This window comes from Tachyglossus aculeatus, unplaced genomic scaffold (assembly GCF_015852505.1).
Source record: "Tachyglossus aculeatus isolate mTacAcu1 unplaced genomic scaffold, mTacAcu1.pri scaffold_101_arrow_ctg1, whole genome shotgun sequence".
Classification (NCBI taxonomy): Eukaryota; Metazoa; Chordata; class Mammalia; order Monotremata; family Tachyglossidae; genus Tachyglossus; species Tachyglossus aculeatus.
This window is the reverse complement of record NW_024044842.1, coordinates 1,672,685-1,693,359: the sequence shown is the minus strand read 5'-3', so window position 1 is coordinate 1,693,359 and position 20,675 is coordinate 1,672,685. Positions and strand designations below refer to the sequence as shown.

Sequence of the window (20,675 nt, the reverse complement as noted above, 5' to 3'; positions counted from 1 at the left end):
CCGTGGGACAACCTTGATGACCTAGTATCCTCCCAGCGCTTAGAACAGTGCTTGGCACATAGTAAGCGCTTAACAAATACCAACATTATTATTATTATTATTATTATTATTATTATTATTATTATTCTCTGGGCCTCGGTTCCCTCATCTGTCAAATGGGGATGAAGACTGGGAGCCCCCCGTGGGACAACCTCATCACCTTGTAATAATAATGATGGCATTTCTTAAGCGCTTACTATGTGCAAAGCACTGTTCTAAGCGCTGGGAAGGTTACAAGGTGATCAGGTTGTCCCACGGGGGGCTCACAGTCTTCATCCCCATTTTACAGATGAGGGAACTGGGGCCCAGAGAAGTGAAGTGACTTGCCCAAAGTCACACAGCTGACAATTGGCGGAACCTTGTATCTCCCCCAGCGCTTAGACCAGTGCTTTGCACATAGTAAGCGCTTAACAAATACCATCATTATTATTATTCTGAGCCTCAGTTCTGTAAAATGGGGATGAAGACTGTGATCCCCTCGGACAACCTGATCACCTTGTATCATCCCACCCCCCAGCACTTAGAACAGTGTTTGGCACATAGTAAACGCTTAACAAACACCATCATTATTATTACTTCTAATTTCTGGGCCTCAGTTCCCTCATCTGTCAAATGGGGATGAAGACTGTGAGCCCCCCGTGGGACAACCTGATCACCTGGTATCCTCCGCCAGTGCTTACAACAGTGCTTTGCACATAGTAAGCGCTTAATAAATGCCATCGATATTACTATTATTAACAAACACCATCATTATTATTACATCACTTTTCTGGGCCTCAGTTCCCTCATCTGTCAAATGGGGATGAAGACTGTGAGCCCCACGGGGGACAACCTGATCACCTTGTATCCTCCCCCACTGCTTAGTCCAGTGCTCTGCACCCAGTAAGCGCTCAATAAATACGATTGAATGAATGAATGAACAAACGCCATCATAATTACATCACTTTTCTGGGCCTCAGTTATCTCACCTGGAAAATGGGGGCTGAGGTTGTGGGGCCCACGGGGGACAGGGATTGGGTCCAATTTGACTAACTAGAATAATAATAATAAATAATAAAATAATAATGGTGTTTGGTAAGCCTTTACTGTGTGCCAAGCACTGTTACAAGCGCTGGGGTATTCATTCATTCATTAATCATATTTATTGAGCGCTTACTGTGTGCAGAGCACTGTACTAGGCGCTTGGGAAGTACAAATTGGCAACATATAGGGTAGATACAATAATAATAATGGTATTTGTTAAGCACTTATTCTGTGCCAAGCGCTGGGGTAGATACACTAATAATAATGATGGTATTTACTAAGCGCTCACTCTGTGTCAAGCACTGTTCTAAGCGCTGGGGTAGATACAATTATAATAACGATGGGATTTGGTAAGCGCTTACAATTCATTCATTCATTCAATCGTATTTATTCATTCATTCATTTGTTCAATCGTATTTATTGAGCGCTTAGTGTGCAGAGCACTGTACCAATCAATCAATCGTATTTATTGAGCGCTTACTGTATGCAGAGCACTGTACCAATCAATCAATCAATCGTATTTATTGAGCGCTTACTGTGTGCAGAGCACTGTACTAATCAATCAATCGTATTTATTGAGCGCTTACTGTGTGCAGAGCACTGTACTAATCAATCAATCAATCAATCGTATTTATTGAGCGCTTACTGTGTGCAGAGCACTGTACCAATCAATCAATCATATTTATCGAGCGTTTACTGTGTGCAGAGCACTGGATTAATCAATCAATCGTATTTATTGAGCGCTTACTGTGTGCAGAGCACTGTACTAATCAATCAATCGTATTTATTGAGCGCTTACTGTGTGCAGAGCACTGTACTAATCAATCAATCAACCGTCTTTATCGAGCGCTTACTGTGTGCAGAGCACTGTACTAAGCGCTTGGGAAGTCCAAGTTGGCAACATCTAGAGACGGGCCCTACCCCACAGCGGGCTCACAGTCTAGAAGGGGGAGACAGACAACAAAACCAAACATATTAACAAAATAAAATAAACAGAATAAATATGTACAAGTAAAATAAATAGAGTAATAAATATGGACAAACATATATACATAGTGACTTGGATATAGATAGCACGCCCCTCTAAATGTTTATCAATCATAATTTATCATTTATCGTCCCCCTCTCCATCCCCCCATCTTACCTCCTTCCCTTTCCCACAGCACCCGTATATATGTATATATGTTTGTACATATTTATTACTCTATTTATTTACTTATTTTTTTACTAGTACATATCTATTCTATTTATTTTATTTTGTTAGTCTGTTTGGTTTTGTTCTCTGTCTCCCCCTTCTAGCCCACTGTTGGGTAGGGACCGTCTCTCTATGTTGCCAACTTGGACTTCCCAAGCGCTTAGTACAGTGCTCTGCACACAGTATGCGCTCAATAAATACGATTGATTGATTGATTATCACAACCAACAATTTGGTAGCCCAGTTTTCTGGATATGCATATGCTAGGTATCAAAGCATGGGGACTTTCCTTTTTTCAGAGCAGTAGTTGCCCCAAATCAATCAATTAATCAGTGGTATTCAAACTATGTGCCAAGCACTGTTCTAAGCGCTGGGGGGGATGCAAGGTGATCGCGTTGTCCCCCGTGGCGCTCCCGGTCTTCATCCCCATTTTCCAGATGAGAGAACTGAGGCCCAGAGAAGTGAAGCGACTTGCCCAAAGTCACCCAGCTGACAGGTGGCGGAGTCGGAGTCGGGATTAGAACCCACGACCTCTGACTCCCAAGCCCCAGCTCTTCCCATTCATTCATTTCTTCGTTCAATCGTATTTATTGAGCGCTTACTGTGCGCAGAGCACTGTACTAAGCGCTTGAGAAGTACAAATCGACGACATCTAGAGCCGGGCCCTCCCCAACAACGGCCTCCCAGTCTAGACGGGGGAGACAGACAACAACCTGTATATCATCAATCGTATTTATTGCGAGCTTACTGTGTGCAGAGCACTGTACTAAGCGCTTGTATATATGTTTGTACGTATTTATTACTCTATTTATTCATTTATGTTACTTGTACCCATCTATTCTATTGATTTTATTTTGTTAATATGTTTGGTTTAGTTCTCCGTCTCCCCCTTCTAGACTGTGAGCCCACTGTTGGGTAGGGACCGTCTCTATGTATTGCCAACTTGGACTTCCCGAGCGCTTAGTCCAGTGCTCTGCACACAGGAAGCGCTCAATAAATACGATTGATTGATTGATTCAATCCTATTTATTGAGCGCTTACTGTGCGCAGAGCACTGTACTAAGCGCTTGAGAAGCACAAGTCGGCGACATCTAGAGCCGGGCCCCCCCCCCCCCCCAACAACGGGCTCCCAGTCTAGAAGGGGGAGACAGACAACAAAACCAAACGTGTGGACAGGAGGCAAGTCGTCACAATATAATATAATAAAATAAAAATAAAATTTGTATTGAGCCATTCTATTATTCTACTGTACCTTCCCAGTCACTTTTCTAGAATTTTATTTATATATATATAATGTATATATTACTCTATTTTACTTTTACTTTATTTTACTTGTACCTATCTATTCTATTTTTTTATTTTGTTAATATCAATCAATCAATCGTATTTATTGAGCGCTTACTGTGTGCAGAGCACTGTACTAAGCGCTTGGGAAGTACAAGTTGGCAACATTTATTTATTTTACTTGTACATATCTATTCTATTTTTTTATTTTGTTAATATGTTTGGTTTTGTTGTCTGTCTCCCCCTTCTAGACTGTGAGCCCATTGTTGGGTAGGGACGGTCTCTATATGTTGCCAACTGGGACTTCCCAAGCGCTTAGTCCAGTGCTCTGCACACAGTAAGCGCTCAATAAATACGATTGATTGATTGATTGATTGATAGATTGATTTACACTGATGCCTGCTGACTTGTTCTGTTGTCTGTCTCCCCCCACCTAGACTGTAAACCCACCCTTGGGAAGGGATATCTGTGGCCCAATTGTACTTTCCAAGCGCTTAGTACAGTGCTCTGCCCCCAGTAATTGCTCAATAAATAGGATCGAATGACTGACTGAATTCAGTGCTCGGGGAATACTATTACTGTATATATGTATATATCTTTGTACATATTTATTACTCTATTTTACTTGTATATATCTATTCTATTTATTTTATTTTGTTAATATGTTTTGTTTTGTTCTCTGTCTCCCCCTTCTAGACTGTGAGCCCACTGTTGGATAGGGACTGTCTCTATATGTTGCCAACTTGGACTTCCCAAGCGCTTAGTACAGTGCTCTGCACACAGTTAGCGCTCAATCAATCAATCAATCGTATTTATTGAGCGCTTACTGTGTGCAGAGCACTGTACTAAGCGCTTGGGAAGTACAAGTTGGCAACATATAGAGACGGTCCCTACCCAACAGTGGGCTCAGTCTAAAAAAAATACGATTGACTGATTGATTGATTATTAGGGTGTTTATTCCTTCATTCAATCATATTTATTGAGCGCTCACTGTGTGCACAGCACTGTACTAGGCGCTTGGGAAGGACAAGTCGGCAACATATAGAGACGGTCCCTACCCAACAGTGGGCTCACAGTCTAGAAGTGGGGAGGCAGACAACAAAACAGAACAAGGTGAGAAAAAAATTCATATTTATTTTTTATATAATGGTATTTATTAAGCGCTTACTATGTGCAAAGCACTGCTCTAAGCGCTGGGGAGGTTACAAGTTGATCAGGTTGTCCCACGGGGTGCTCACAGTCTTCATCCCCATTTTCCAGGTGAGGTCACTGAGGCCCAGAGAAGTGAAGTGACTTGCCCAAAGTCACCCAGCTGACAATTGGCGGAGCCGGGATTCGAACCCTTGACCTTTGACTCCAAAGCCCAGGCTCTTTCCACTGAGCCACGCCGCTTCTCTATTTATTGAGCGCTCACTGTGTGCGGAGCACTGTACTAAGCGCTTGGGAAGGACAAGTCGGCAACAGATAGAGACGGGCCCTCCCCGACGGAGGCGGACGACAAAATCAATCTTCTTTTTACCGATGAGGAAACTGAGGCACGGGGAAGTGACTTGCCCAAGCTCAGGCAGCAGCTACGTGGCCGAGGCAGGATTAGAACCCAGGTCTTTCCGACGTCAGGCCCGTGTTCTGCTTCTCCCTCTGCCCCCCGATTCTCCTTCAGAATGGCCGGACTGACTGCCAAAGAGTGGGGGGGTCTCGTGTGTGTAGAGCACCATACTGGTTGCCCATTTTGTGCAGATGGCTGTAGTGGGCACCCCCAGAGTGTCACGCTGTACTGAGCGCCCTCCCTGCAGAGAAGTGTGAGTGCACGAGAAGCAGCGTGGCTCAGTGGAAAAAGCCCGGGCTTTGGAGTCCGAGGTCATGGGTTCAAATCCCGGCTCCACCTCCTGTCAGCTGGGTGACTTTGGGCAAATCACTTTCCTTCTCCCCCTCATCCCTTCTCCTTCACTCTTCCTTCTCCTCCTCCCCTCCCTTGTCCTTCCCTCTCCCTTCTCCTCCCCTCAATCCCTCCTTCACTCGTTTCCCCTCATCCCCTCTTCTCCTTCACTCTCCCTTCTCCCCTCATTCCCTCCCTTCTCCCCCACTCTCTCCCTTCTCTACCCGCCGTCCTCTCCCTTTTTCTTCTCCCCTCATCCCCCGCCTTTTCCTTGACTCTCCCTTCTCTTCCTCCCCTCCCACGCTCTCCCTTCTCCCATTCCCCCCGTTCTCTTTCACCCTCTCCCTTCTCCTTCACTCTTCCCCCTCATTCCCTCCCTTCTCCTTCCTCGCTCTTCCCCTCATCCCTTCCCCACTGTCTCCCATCTTGTTCCCCTATCCCTTTCCTTCTCCCTCTCATCCCTTCTCCTCCACTCTTCCTTCTCCTCCTCCCCTCCCTTGTCCTTCCCTCTCCCTTCTCCTCCCCTCAATCCCTCCCTCCTCCTTCACTCATTTCCCCTCATCCCCTCTTCTCCTTCACTCTCCCTTCTCCCCTCAATCCCTCCCTTCTCCTCTCCCCCTTCTCCCCCACTCTCTCCCTTCTCTACCCGCCGTCCTCTCCCTTTTTCTTCTCCCCTCATCCCCTGCCTTTTCCTTCACTCTCCCTTCTCTTCCTCCCCTCCCACGCTCTCCCTTCTCCCATTCCCCCCGTTCTCTTTCACCCTCTCCCTTCTCCTTCACTCTTCCTGTTCCCCTCATTCCCTCCCTTCTCCTCCCTCTTTCCCTCATCCCTTCCCCACTCTCTCCCATCTTGTTCCCCTATCCCTTTCCTTCTCCCCCTCATCCCTTCTCCTCCACTCTTCCTTCTCCTCCTCCCCTCCCTTGTCCTTCCCTCTCTCCCTTCTCATTCCCCTCTCCCTTCTCCTCCCCTCAATCCCTCCCTCCTCCTTCACTCGTTTCCCCTCATCCCCTCTTCTTCACTCTCCCTTCTCCCCTCAATCCCTCCCTTCTCTCTCCCTTCTTCCCCCATCCCTTCCCTTCTTGTTCCCCTATCCCTCCCCTTCTCCTCTCATCCTTTCCCTTCTCATTCCCTTAGCCCTTCTCCTCCCTTCAATCCTTCCCTTCTCCTTCACTCTCCCCCACCCCTTCCCTTCTCCACTCTCCCTTCTCCCCACTTCCTCCTTCCCACTCTCCCTTTCCCCCATCCCTTTCTCCCTTCTCCTTCACTCTTTTCCCCTCCTCCCCTCTTCTCCTTCACTTTCCCGCTTCTCCTCCCCTCATTCCCTCCCTTCTTCTCCTTCACTCTCTCCCTTCTCCCTTCTCCCTTCCTCACTGCCTCCCTTCTCTCCCGGTGCCCTTCGTCTTTCTCCTTTCCCCACCTCTCCCTGTCTCCCCCCCGGTCCCGCTCCGACCAGCGGCGTCGAGGCCTGGCCCAGGTCGGGAGGCCTGCGTCCGTCCGCCGCGACCCATTTTAGGTGGGCGCCGACCACAGCTCGAATTTGTGTGCGGCGGGGTGTCCGCCATGTGCAGGGCGCTGCGCTGGACCCCCTCGGGGTGCTGTGTTGGCTACCCACTGTGTAGGGAGCCGGGCCAGAGGTCCAGGTTATCGCCACCATGGAAGCACAGCCTCCGTCCTTCCACGTCCTCCAACACAAACACACAAACGCGCAGAGCCCCCAAGGGATCCGAAGCCAGAAGTCCAAGAGGGAAGGCGATCGTGCATCTGCCCGGCCTCAGTTTACCCAGGCCGGGGGCAGGGAGGTTACAGAACGTTCTCCCCAGGGCTTCCCACCCACCCACCTCCCTCATCCGGCTTCCCCAAGGGGCCGGGTCGGCAGCGGCGGGAAGACCTCCGCCAGAAGGGCAGGTGGTTGAGCAGACAGATGAAACCTGAGGAGAGAAAAAGGACGGAGGGCGCTCACCGCTACGATCACCTCCCCCGCTCCCCAAAAGCCCTCCAGATTTCTTTTTTAAAACGGTATCTGTTAAGCGCTTATTACGTGCCGGGTGCCGTATTAAGCACCGGGGGAGATCCAGGCCAATCGGGTTGGACACGGCCCCCGTCCAACGTGGGGCTCACAGTCTTCATCGCCATTTTACGGAGGAGGGAAGTTAAGGGCTTACGACGCGCCCGGCACTGTACTAAGCGCTGGGGTGGATACGAGAGCGTCAGTCTGGACGCAGTCCCGGTCCCGCGTGGGGCTCGCGCTCTTCATCCCTGTTTTCCAGAGGGGGGAATCTGAGGCCCAGAGAAGTGAAATGACTCGCCCAGGGTCACCCAGCGGACAAACGGCGGAGCGGGGATTAGAACCCGGGTCCCAAACAGTGATAATCACCATTACGGTCCTTCTTAAGTGTTTACCGTGGGCCAAGCACCGTTCTAAGCACCGGAGTAAATACAGGGTGATCAAGTTGTCCCCCGTGGGGCTCACGGTCTTCATCCCCATCTTACAGATGAGGCCGCCGAGACCCAGAGAAGTGAAATGACTCGCCCAGGGTCACCCAGCGGACAAACGGCGGAGCGGGGATTAGAACCCAGGTCCCAAACAGTGATAATCACCATTACGGTCCTTCTAAGCGTTTACCGTGGGCCGAGCACCGTTCTAAGCGCCGGGGTAGACACAGGGTGATCAAGTTGTCCCCCGTGGGGCTCACGGTCTTCACCCCCATCTTACAGATGAGGCCGCCAAGACCCAGAGAAGTGAAATGACTCGCCCAGGGTCACCCAGCGGCGGAGCGGGGATTAGAACCCAGGTCCTAAATAATAATAATGATTCTTACCACGGTCCTTCCCAGATGCCTGCCACGTGCCCGGCGCCGTCCTGAGCGCCGGGGTAGATATGAGGTCATCAGCCCCGTTTTCCCGAGGAGGGCACCGAGGCCCAATCAGCCGTACTGATCGAGCGCTTACTGTGTGCAGAGCGCCGTACGAAGCGCTCCAGCGCTTAGAACAGTGCTTTGCGCATAGTAAGCACTTAATAAATGCCATCATCATTATTATTGGGAAGTCCAAGCTGGCAACATCCGGAGACGGTCCCTGCCCGCCGGGGGGTCGAGAAGCGAGGCGACTGGCCGAGGCCCGGGTATGTGCTCTGCACATAGTAAGCGCTCAATAAATACGATTGATGATTGATGCTAGTCCACTCACCGGTCAGCAGGAAGAGGAAGAGGGCACTGGCGAGGGCCGAGTAAGGCCACAGGAAGGTCAGATGGGGAGCCCGGGGCCTCCGCGCCAACTCCTTCATCTGCAGGCCGTGCATCAGCCCCGCCAGGACCACGCAGGCCCCTGCCCCGTCGCCGGGAGACAGGGAGGCCGCGTCCGTCGGCCGCCACGGACGCCCCGACCGGCCCCTTCCCCTCCCTCGCCGCCCCCCAAGGGGAGTCCTACCGGTTCCGAAGCTCAGGCCGGCCGCGATGAGGTGCCGGGCCCGCGGCGGCGGCGGGACGAAGCGCGAGGCGAAGGCGACCAGCAGGAAGGTCAGGGCGAAGGCCAGGACCACGGAGCCCACCAGGAACGCCCGGGCCAGGAGGATGTAGGCTGGCCGGAGAGAGGGCCGGGTCGGCGACGAGGGCCGGCCTCCATCCGTCCATCGTCAATCGATCGTATTTACTGAGCGCTTACTGTGTGCCGGGCACCGGGCTGAGCGCTTGGGAAGTCCAAGTCGGCAACGTCCAGAGACGGCCCCTACCCGACGGCGGGCTCGCGGGCTCTCTCTCCTCTCCCCCTTTTAGACTGTGAGCCCACTGTTGGGTAGGGACTGTCTCTATGTGTTGCCAATTTGTACTTCCCAAGCGCTTAGTACAGTGCCCTGCACATGGTAAGCGCTCAATAAATACGATTGATTGATTGATTGATTGATTTAAAGGGGCGGGCGGCGGAGAGGGGCGAGGGAGGCTCACCGGAGGGGGTCCGGGGCGGCCGGCACCGGCGCTGGAAGCAGTCGCCCCAAGGGCCGCTGTAGAGGACGTCCCGCGAGGCCGGGGGCTCCAGACGCACCCAGGCGGGGAACATGGCCACCAGCAGCAGCAGGACGAAGCCCAGGAAGGTGATGGACGGCACGGCCGCCCAGAGCAGGCCTTCCTCCTCCTCCTCCTCCTCCGAGAGGCCCATCCCCTGCCGGCACGGGACACCGCTGGCTATGGCGCTGCCGTTCTCATCAATCAATCAATCAATCGTATTTATTGAGCGCTTACTGTGTGCGCACAGCACTGGACTAAGCGCTTGGGAAGTAAAGTCGTCATCGACGCCCGACATTATCATCACCGATCCCACCGGTGCCACCTCAAGAAATACCATTGAATGAATGATTCTGTTGATTCATCGATTCATTCAATCGTATTTATTGAGCGCTTACTGTGCGCCCAGCACTGGACTAAGCGCTTGGGAAGTAAAGTCGTTATCGACGCCTGACATCATCATCACCGATCCCACCGGTGCCACCTCAAGAAATACCACTGAATGAATGATTCTATTGATTCATCAATTCATTCAATCGTATTGATTAAGCGCTTACTGTGCGCAGAGCACTGGACTAAGCGCTTGGGAACTAAAGCCGTTATCGACGCCCGACATTATCATCACCGATCCCACCGGTGCCACCTCAAGAAATACCACTGAATGAATGATTCTGTTGATTCATCGAATCATTCAATCATATTTATTGAGCGCTTACTGTGCGCACAGCACTGGACTAAGCGCTTGGGAAGTGAAGTCGTTATCAACGCCCGACATCATCATCACCGATCCCACCGGTGCCACCTCAAGAAATACCACTGAATGAATGATTCTGTTGATTCATCGATTCATTCAATCGTATTGATTAAGCGCTTACTGTGCGCAGAGCACTGGACTAAGCGCTTGGGAAGTAAAGTCGTTATCGACGCCCGACATTATCATCACCGATCCCACCGGTGCCACCTCAAGAAATACCACTGAATGAATGATTCTATTGATTCATCGATTCATTCAATCGTATTGATTAAGCGCTTACTGTGCGCAGAGCACTGGACTAAGCGCTTGGGAACTAAAGCCGTTATCGACGCCCGACATTATCATCACCGATCCCACCGGTGCCACCTCAAGAAATACCACTGAATGAATGATTCTGTTGATTCATCGAATCATTCAATCATATTTATTGAGCGCTTACTGTGCGCACAGCACTGGACTAAGCGCTTGGGAAGTGAAGTCGTTATCGACGCCCGACATCATCATCACCGATCCCACCGGTGCCACCTCAAGAAATACCACTGAATGAATGATTCTGTTGATTCATCGATTCATTCAATCGTATTGATTAAGCGCTTACTGTGCGCAGAGCACTGGACTAAGCGCTTGGGAAGTAAAGTCGTTATCGACGCCCGACATTATCATCACCGATCCCACCGGTGCCACCTCAAGAAATACCACTGAATGAATGATTCTATTGATTCATCGATTCATTCAATCGTATTGATTAAGCGCTTACTGTGCGCAGAGCACTGGACTAAGCGCTTGGAAAATCCAATTCAGCATCACCATCATCACCATCACCCCCACTACTATCACTGTGGCGCTCAGTCCAGTGCTCTGCACACAGTAAGCGCTCAATAAATACGATTGAATGAATGAATGATCATCACCAATACCACCACCATCGAGCAGACTGAGCCCCCCATTTCCTCTGCTCCTCCCCTCAGCACTTGTTTATATTTGCACCTATTTATTATTTTATTTATTTTATTAATGATGTGTACATAAGACTCTGAGCCCGTCGTCGCGTAGGGACCGTCTCTGTTGCCGAACTGGACTTTCCAAGCGCTTAGTCCAGTGCTCTGCACACAGCAGGCGCTCAATAAATACGATCGAATGAACGAATCGCCACCAGTCAATCGTATTTATTGAGCGCTTACTGTGCGCAGAGCGTCGCACTGCGTGCTCGGAAGAGTAGACTAGATTGATGGGACAGACACCTTCGCCGCCGCTATCATCGCAACCACTGCAGTGCTTGGAAGAGTAGACCGATGAGATAGACACCTTCCCCACCGCTTTTTTAGTCCAGTGCTCTGCACACAGTAAGCGCTCAATAAATACGATTGATTGATTGATTTTATCATCACAACCACCACTGCCGCCATCAGTGCCGCCATTTTCGGCAATACCATCACCATCATCGTCCCGCCCAGCCACCATTTTCCCCAATACCCTCACCACCACCGTCCTGGACTGCTCCCACCTGGCCGCCATTTTCACCAATACCATCACCACCATCGTCCCACCCAGCTGCCATTTTCACCAATACCATCACCACCATTGTCCCGCCCAGCGCCATTTTCACCAATACCATCACCACCATCGTCCCGCCCAGCCGCCATTTTCACCAATACCATCACCACCACCGTCCCGGCCTGCTCCCGCCCAGCCGCCATTTTCACCAATACCATCACCACCATCGTCCCACCCAGCCGCCATTTTCACCTATACCATCACCACCACCGTCCCGGCCTGCTCCCACCCAGCTGCCATTTTCACCAATACCATCACCACCACCATCCCGGCCTGCTCTCACCCAGCTGCCATTTTCACCAATACCATCACCACCATCATCCCGCCCAGCCACCATTTTCACCAATACCATCACCACCATCATCCCGCCCAGCCGCCATTTTCACCAATACCATCACCACCACCATCCTGGCCTGCTCCCACCCAGCCGCCATTTTCACCAATACCATCACCACCACCGTCCCGGCCTGCTCCCACCCAGCTGCCATTTTCACCAATACCATCACCACCATCGTCCCGCCCAGCCACCATTTTCACCAATACCATCACCACCATCGTCCCACCCAGCGCCATTTTCACCAATACCATCACCACCATCATCCCGCCCAGCCGCCATTTTCACCAGTACCATCACCACCACCGTCCCAGCCTGCTCCCGCCCAGCCGCCATTTTCACCAATACCATCACCACCATCGTCCCGCCCAGCTGCCATTTTCACCAATACCATCACCACCATCATCCCACCCAGCCGCCATTTTCACCAATACCATCACCACCACCGTCCCGGCCTGCTCCCGCCCAGCCACCATTTTCACCAATACCATCACCACCACCATCCCAGCCTGCTCCCACCCAGCCACCATTTTCATCAATACCATCACCACCACCGTCCTGGCCTGCTCCCACCCAGCCACCATTTTCACCAATACCATCACCACCATCGTCCCACCCAGCCACCATTTTCACCAATACCATCACCACCATCGTCCCACCCAGCCACCATTTTCACCAATACCATCACCACCATCATCCCGCCCAGCCACCATTTTCACCAATACCATCGCCACCACCGTCCCGCCCAGCCGCCATTTTCACCAATACCACCACCACCATCGTCCCTCCCATCCGCCATTCTCACCACTACCATCACCACCACCCCCGTCCCGTCCCGCTCCCGCCCCAGCCGAGCCCCGGAACTCCTCGGCACCTCTCCCTCCGGGTCGGAATCCGGCCGTCCCTCTCCCTCCATCCCGGACCTTCTCCCGGATGGGAGCGGGAGGAGGCGAGGGGGCATCCTCCCCACTCACCCAGCGGCCCCAAGCTCCGGGAAGAGCCAGCTTCCTATTGGCTGAGACGGCCAGCGACGTCACAAGGACTACTTGTCTGGCCCTCCTGTCCAGAACTGGCGCCCAATGGGTAGCCCCTCGGAGAAGGAGTCAATCTGGACCCCAGTGGTGGCCGGTTTCGGGCTGGTGGCCCCCTCGCCTCCCTCTCCCGCTACCCAGCTGTCCTACAGCCCTCTCCCGTGCTCTGCCCACGGTAAGCGCTCAGTAAATACCACTGACTGACCACAGCTTCAGGGGCGGCCAGTGGGGTAGGAGAGGCCTGCCAGGGCCCCTCCGCTGTCTGGTGAGCCCGCTGTTGGGTAGGGACCGCCTCTATATGTCACCGACCTGCACTTCCCAAGCGCTTAGTACAGTGCCCTGCACACAGTGAGCACTCACTAAACACGAACGAATGAATGGTGAGGGTGGAGTGCGGCCTGTGGAGAAGCAGCGTGACTCCACGGGAAGAGTGCAGGCTTCGGAGTCGGCGGTCATGGGTTCAAATTCCGCCAATGGTCAGCTGGGTGGCTTCACTCCTCTGGGCCTCAGTGACCTCATCTGGAAAAGGGGGATTGAGTGCGAGCCCTCCGTGGGACAACCTGTAGCCTCCCCGGCGCTTAGAACGGTGCTTTGCACGTAGGAAGTGCTTAATAGACGCCATCATTATTATTTCCCGCCCTCCCCGGAGGGTTTCTCTCCGCAGCAGGCGGGGCGTCCATCAAGCTCCCCTCGCGCCCCGCCGTGGATCGGCCGGTGTCGGGTGAGGATGGGGCGCTGACCCGAGGCTCGGCCACAGCGGTTGCATTTCTGGAGCTTTCCTCCGCCTAGGCCTCGGCGTGGCTCAGTGGGAAGAGCCCGGGCTTTCGAGTCAGAGGTCATGGGTTCAAATCCCGGCTCCGCCAATTGTCAGCTGGGTGGCTTTGGGCGAGTCGCTTCACTTCTCTGGGCCTCAGTTGCCTCATCTGTGACTTTGGGTGAGTCGCTTTACTTCTCTGGGCCTCAGTTTCCTCATCTGTGACTTTGGGCGAGTCGCTTCACTTCTCTGGGCCTCAGTTCCCTCATCTGTGAAATGGGGATGAAGACTGGGAGCCCCCCGTGGGACAACCTGATCGCCTTATTCATTCATTCATTCATTCATTCATTCAGTCGTATTTATTGAGCGCTTACTGTGGGCAGAGCACTGTACTGAGCGCTTGGGAAGTACAAGTTGGCAACAGATAGAGACAGTCCCTACCCAACAGCGGGCTCACAGTCTAGATGGGGGAGACAGACAACAAAACAAAACATATTAACAAAAATAAAATAATTAGAATAGTAAATAGGCACAAGTAATATAGAGTAATAAATCTCTACAGGGCAGTTCCAAGTGCTTGGCACATAGTAAGCGCCTCACAAATACCATCATTATTATTATTAGTAGTAGTAGTAAGCGCTCAATAAATACGATTGAATTTAGACTTTTAAATAATTAGACTGTGAGACTTTTAGACTGTGAGCCCACTGTTGGGTAGGGCCTGTCAATCTATGTTGCCAACTTGTACTTCCCAAGCGCTTAGTACAGTGCTCAGCACACAGTAAGCGCTCAATAAATACGATTGATCGATTGAATGATTGAATGAATGAATGAATGAATGAATGAATGAATGAATAGCTCAGCAAGGCGTGTGGCACTGCGCACGCGCATGGGATTCCCAGGGCGAGCCCATCATGGTTTAGGGATTGCGCATGCGCATGCGGTTTCCAGGGCGACCCCAGCCAGGCCTGTGGCATTGCGCATGCGCATGCGGTTTCCAAGGCGACCTCAGCCTGGCCCGTGGCATTGCGCATGCGCATGCGGTTTCCAAGGCGACCCCACCCTCTCCTGTGGCATTGCGCACGCGCGTGGGGGGTATCCCGGGCGACTCCCGGAGAGGGTGGGACGTCCGCGGTTCGGCCTCACCGCCCGTGCGCATGCGCGACCACAGAGCCTAGAGCGCCCCGGGAGTGCCCCCCCCCGAGGCGGGAGCCCGCCCCCTCCAGGACGCCTCCGGGTTGGCAGGGTGGGGCCGCCCGGGGCCCGAGCCGCAGGAGCCGCGGAGGCGTCTGGGAGGGAAATCTGCGCAGGCGCAGTCCCGCCAACCACACCCCCCCTTCATTCATTCATTCAGTGCTACTTATTGAGCGCCCACTGCGTGCACAGCACTGGACTAAGCGCTTGGAAAGGCCCCTCCCCTCCCTCCACCGGAAGTCCCTGGAAGGCAGGAGGTGGGGGGTCACATCCCCTGACCCCAGAATCAGGCCTATCTATTTATTGAACGCCCACCAGGTGCAGGGCACTGTGCTGAGCGCCCAGCAGCAAACCTAGAAACAGCCTTTCTCCCCCCCAGGAGGCCACACCATGGCGGAGGCGCTTCGAAGAGCCGGGGCTCAGGTGAGTGGGCACCCCCTCCATCCTCCCTGACCTAAAAAGGACAATTGTGCTATCTATTAAGCGCCTTCCATGTGCCAAGCACTGTTCTAAGCGCTGGGGTCACACTGCTGGTAGTCACCATGGCATTTGTTAAGCGCTTACTACGTGCAAAGCCCTGGTCTAAGCAATGGGGAGCTCACAGGGTGATCAGGCCGGCCCACTGGGGTGCTCCCAGTCTTCATCCCCATTTGACAGATGAGGGAACTGAGGCCCAGAGAAGTGACTTGCCCAAAGTCACCCAGCAGGGCCGGGATTCGAACCCATGACCTCTGACTCCAAAGCCCGGGCTCTTCCCACTGAGCCACGCCGCGACTGTCTCTATGTGTTGCCAATTTGTACTTCCCAAGCGCTTAGTACAGTGCTCTGCACATAGTAAGAGCTCAATAAATACCATTGATGATAATGGTAGATAATGATGGGATTTATTAATCATCAATCAATTGTATTTATTGAGCGCTTGCTGTGTGCAGAGCACTGGACTAAGCGTTGGGGTAACACTAATAGTAGTAACCATGGCATTTGTTAAGCGCTTACTACGTGCAAAGCCCTGTTCTAAGCGCTGGGGAGCTCACAGGGTGATCAGGCCAGCCCACGGGGGGCTCCCAGTCTTCATCCCCACTTGACAGATGGGGGAACTGAGGCCCAGAGACGTGACTTGCCCAAAGTCACCCAGCAAGGCCGGGATTCGAACCCATGACCTCTGACTCCAGAGCCCGGGCTCTTCCCACTGAGCCATGCTGCTTCTCTAGATAATGATGGCATTTATTAATCAATCAATCAATCGTATTTATTGAGCGCTTACTGTGTGCAGAGCACTGTACTAAGCGCTTGGGAAGCCCAAGCTGGCAACATCTAGAGACGGCCCCTACCCCACAGCGGGCTCACAGTCTAGAAGGAGGAGACAGACAACAAAACAAAATATATTAACAAAATAAAATAGAGTAGTCTGGGGCCCCTCTCTGAAGGCGAACTTTTAATCAATCAATCAATCAATCGTATTTATTGAGCGCTTACTGTGTGCAGAGCACTGTACTAAGCGCTTGGGAAGTACAAATTGGCAACACATAGAGGCTGTCCCCACCCAACAGTGGGCTCACAGTCTAAAAGGGGGAGACAGAGAACAAAACCAAACATACTAACAAAATAAAATAAATAGGATAGAAATGTGCAAGTAAAATAAATAAATAAATAAATAAATAGAGTAATAAATATGTACAACCATATATACATATATACAGGTGACTGTGAGCCCACTGTTGGGTAGGGACTGTCTCTATATGTTGCCAACTTGGACTTCCCAAGCGCTTAGTACAGTGCTCTGCACACGGTAAGCGCTCAATAAATACGATTGATTGATTGATTGATTGAGCGGCATTTGATAAGTGCTTACTACATGCCAAGCACTGTTCCAAGCACCGGGGAGGAGACTGTGAGCCCACTGTGGGGTAGGGACCGTCTCTAGATGTTGCCAACTTGGACTTCCCAAGCGCTCAGTACAGTGCTCTGCACACAGTAAGCGCTCAATAAATACAATGAGTGAGCGAGGTGATCAGGTTGTCCCACGTGGGGCTCCCAGTCTTCACCCCCATTTGACAGAGGAGGGAACCGAGGCCCGTTCATTCACGAGGAGCGACCCGCCCAGAGCCACGCGGAGCCGGGATTTGAACCCAGGGCCCCTGCCGCTGTAGTAGACGAAGTAGCCCCTCCCTCCCCGGCTTGAGGGGTGGGGGTGGCCCCACGGCCAGCGAGCCCTGTCCGTGTCGTAGGAGGACGCGACCTTGGATCTGGAGCGCGGCGGCCCCCGGCAGCTGGACGTCCACCGGGATGTGATGCCGGAAGACGCCGGGAACGCGCCGTCCCCGGGTAAGATGCCCCCCCGCCTCCGGGAATCGGGAACGTTGGGAAGGCTCCGTCCCCACTTATCCGGTCGGATTTTCCGGGCGCTCACCCCGTACCGAACGCTCCGGGGAGGACGACAGACGGACGCGTTCCCTGCCCACGGCGCGCTGACAGCCTGGAAGAGGGGTACGGCAACTCGTTCATTCAGTCGTATTTATCGAGCGCTCACTGTGTGCAGAGCACTGTACTGAGCGCTTGGGAAGTCCAAGTCGGCAACGTCGAGAGGCGGCGTCTCCCCGACTCTAGAAGGCAGTAGGAATAAATGGCAGAATAAGCGAAGCATCGTGGCTCAGTGGGAAAGAGCCCGGGCTTTGGAGGCGGAGGTCACGGGTTCAAATCCCGACTGTCAGCTGGGTGACTGTGGGCAGATCGCTTCACGTCTCTGGGCCTCGGTTCCCTCATCTGGAAAATGGGGATGAAGACCGTGAGCCCCCCGTGGGACAACCTGATCACCTTGGAACCATCCCCCGGCGCTATTTGTATATACGGTTGTACGTATTTATTACTCTATCTTCTAATGCTCATAATAATAATTGGCATTTGTTAAGCGCTTACTATGTGCAAATCAGTCGTATTTATTGAGCGCTTACCGTGTGCAGACCACTGTACTAAGTGCTTGGGAAGTCCAAGTTGGCAACATATAGAGACAGTCCCTACCCAACAGTGGGCTCACAGTCTAGAAATAATGATGGTATTTGTTAAGCGCTTACTATTTGCAAAGCACTGCTCTAAGCGCTGGGGAGGATACAGTCAATCAATCAATCAATCAATCGTATTTATTGAGCGCTTACTGTGTGCAGAGCACTGTACTAAGCGCTGGGGAAGTCCAAGTTGGCAACATATAGCGACAGTCCCTACCCAACAGTGGGCTCACAGTCTGAAAGGGGGAGACAGAGAACAAAACCAAACATACTAACAAAATAAAATCAATAGAATAGATAAGTACAAGTTAAATAAATAGAGGAATAAATATGTACAAACATATATCCAGGTGCTGTGGGGAAGGGAAGGAGGTAAGATGGCGGGGATGGAGAGGGGGACGAGGGGGAGAGGAAGGAAGGGGCTCATTCGGGGAAGGCCTCCAGAGAAGTGAAGTGACTTGCCCTAGGTCACACAGCAGACTTGTGGCGGAGCCGGGATCCGAACCCACGACCCCTGACTCCAAAGCCCGGGCTCTTTCCACGCTGCTTCTCGACAGGAAGCTGTCACTCTTTTCGACTCTTTCAGACACTCTTTCAGACTGTGGGCCCACTGTCGGGTAGGGACCGCCTCTACATGTTGCCAACCTGTACTTCCCAAGCGCTCAGCGCAGTGCTCCGCGCGTAGTAAGCGCTCAATAAATACGATCGATTGATTGATCGACAGGAGGGCGCGATCGGGGAGGGCCCACGGACCCCGTCCCGCTTCCAGAGGAGGAGCCCGGGGCGTCCACGGCGATGGTGTCCACGGCGACGGCGTCCATGGCGACGGTATCCACGGCGACGGTGTCCACGGCAACGGCCTCCGCGTCGGCATCCAGGCCCTTCCCGTGCGTCCAGTGCGGCAAGGCCTTCGGCCAGAGCTCCACCCTGCTGCGCCACCAGCGCGTGCACACGGGGGAGAAGCCGTTCGCCTGCGCCCAGTGCGGGCGGGCGTTCAGCCAGCGGTCCAAGCTGACGGCCCACCAGCGCGGCGTCCACTCGGGCGAGCGGCCCTTCGCCTGCCCGCAGTGCGGCGCGGCCTTCGGCCAGCGCTCGGGGCTGACGGCCCACCAGCGGGTGCACTCGGACGAGCGGCCCTTCGCCTGCCCGCGCTGCGGCGCGGCCTTCCGCCGGCGCTCCAACCTGGCCCGCCACGCGCGGGTGCACACCGGGGAGCGGCCCTTCGGCTGCCCGGCCTGCGGGCGGGCCTTCGCCCACGCCACCTCCCTGGCGGCCCACCGGCTGGCCCACGCCCCGCGGAAGCCCTTCGGCTGCCCGGACTGCGGCCGGGCCTTCGCCCGGAGCGCCCAGCTGCTGGAGCACCGGCGCCAGCACACCGGGGAGCGGCCCTTCCGCTGCCCGGACTGCGGCAAGGCCTTCCCGCAGAGCTCCAAGCTGATGAGGCACCAGCGCATCCACACGGGCGAGCGGCCCTTCCGCTGCCCGGACTGCGGCCGGGCCTTCGGCCAGCGCTCCAAGCTGACGCGCCACGGCCGGGTGCACACGGGCCGGCGGCCCTTCCCCTGCCCGGACTGCGGCAAGGCCTTCGGCCAGCGCGCCGACCTGCGCCGCCACCGCCGTGTCCACACCGGCGAGCGGCCCTACCGCTGCGACCTCTGCGGCCGCGCCTTCGCCCAGGTCTCCCACCTCGCCGGCCACCGGCGCGCCCACACCGGCGAGCGGCCCTACCCCTGCGCCCAGTGCGGCAAGGCCTTCGGCAAGAGCGCGCTGCTGGCCAGGCACCGGCGCGTCCACAGCGGCGAGCGGCCCTACCCCTGCGCCCGGTGCGGCAAGGCCTTCCGCCAGAGCGCCCACCTGGCGCAGCACCAGAGGATCCACGGGCGGCCCGGGGACCCCCCGGCCACCTGAGTCCTCTTCCGGCGCCCGCCTCGGTTTCCCCGCCCGGAAAGCGGGGGCGGCGGGGCTCGGTCCGCTCCTCGGCACGCGACCGTAACGGCGGTGGCGTCTGGCGGAGCGATCGGGCTGTCCCCCCTGACCCCCCGCCGTACAGCCGGGGAAACCGAGGCCCGGCGACGTGACTTGCCCCAAGCCACCCACCTGACAGTTGGCGGAGGCGCGTAACGATAATGACGACGGCGATGGCGTCTATTAAGCGCCGACCGCGGGCGAAGCGATCGGGTTGTCCCCCTTGACCCCCCGCCGTACAGCCGGGGAAACCGAGGCCCGGCGACGTGACTTGCCCCAAGCCACCCACCTGACAGTTGGCGGAGGCGCGTAACGATAATGACGACGGCGATGGCGTCTATTAAGCGCCGACCGCGGGCGAAGCGGTCAGGTTGGCCCGCCTGATCCCCCGCCTTACAGCCGAGGGGACTGAGGCGCAGCGAAGTGACTTCAAGTCAAGTCACCCACCTGACAGTTGGCGGAGCCGGAATTTGAACCCGTGACCGCTGGCTGATGCATTTATTAATAATAATAATAATAATAATGGCATGTATTAAGCGCTTACTACGCGCAAAGCGCCGTCCTAAGCGCTGGGGAGTTTACAAGATGATCGGGTTGTCCCATGGGGGTGTTCACAGTCTTCATCCCCATTTGACAGATGAGGGAACTGAGGCCCAGAGAAGCGAAGCGACTCGC

At 54.2% G+C, this 20,675-nt stretch overlaps 2 protein-coding genes across 3 annotated transcripts; one reads left to right on the top strand and one right to left on the bottom strand.

The window, feature by feature from the left end:
- Positions 1–6,990: 6,990 nt before the first annotated feature.
- TMEM225B (transmembrane protein 225B) lies at positions 6,991–13,026 on the bottom strand. The gene is given in 6 exon segments (XM_038742236.1): positions 6,991–7,306; positions 7,308–7,345; positions 8,604–8,741; positions 8,844–8,993; positions 9,356–9,569; positions 12,929–13,026. Coding segments are annotated over 6 exon segments (912 nt in total). The 5' UTR covers positions 13,016–13,026; the 3' UTR covers positions 6,991–7,021.
- A 2,204-nt stretch (positions 13,027–15,230) lies between these two features.
- On the top strand, positions 15,231–20,398 carry LOC119922262 (zinc finger protein OZF-like). 2 transcript variants are annotated; one of them, XM_038742231.1, is made up of 3 exons: positions 15,231–15,456; positions 17,262–17,358; positions 18,760–20,398. In XM_038742231.1, exons 1-3 carry the CDS (start codon positions 15,424–15,426, stop codon positions 19,941–19,943), a joined length of 1,314 nt encoding a protein of 437 aa, XP_038598159.1. In that variant the 5' UTR covers positions 15,231–15,423; the 3' UTR covers positions 19,944–20,398. The 2 variants fall into 2 exon arrangements, with proteins under 2 accessions (XP_038598159.1, XP_038598158.1); XM_038742230.1 differs by having other exon boundaries at positions 17,262–17,520.
- Positions 20,399–20,675: the final 277 nt, after the last annotated feature.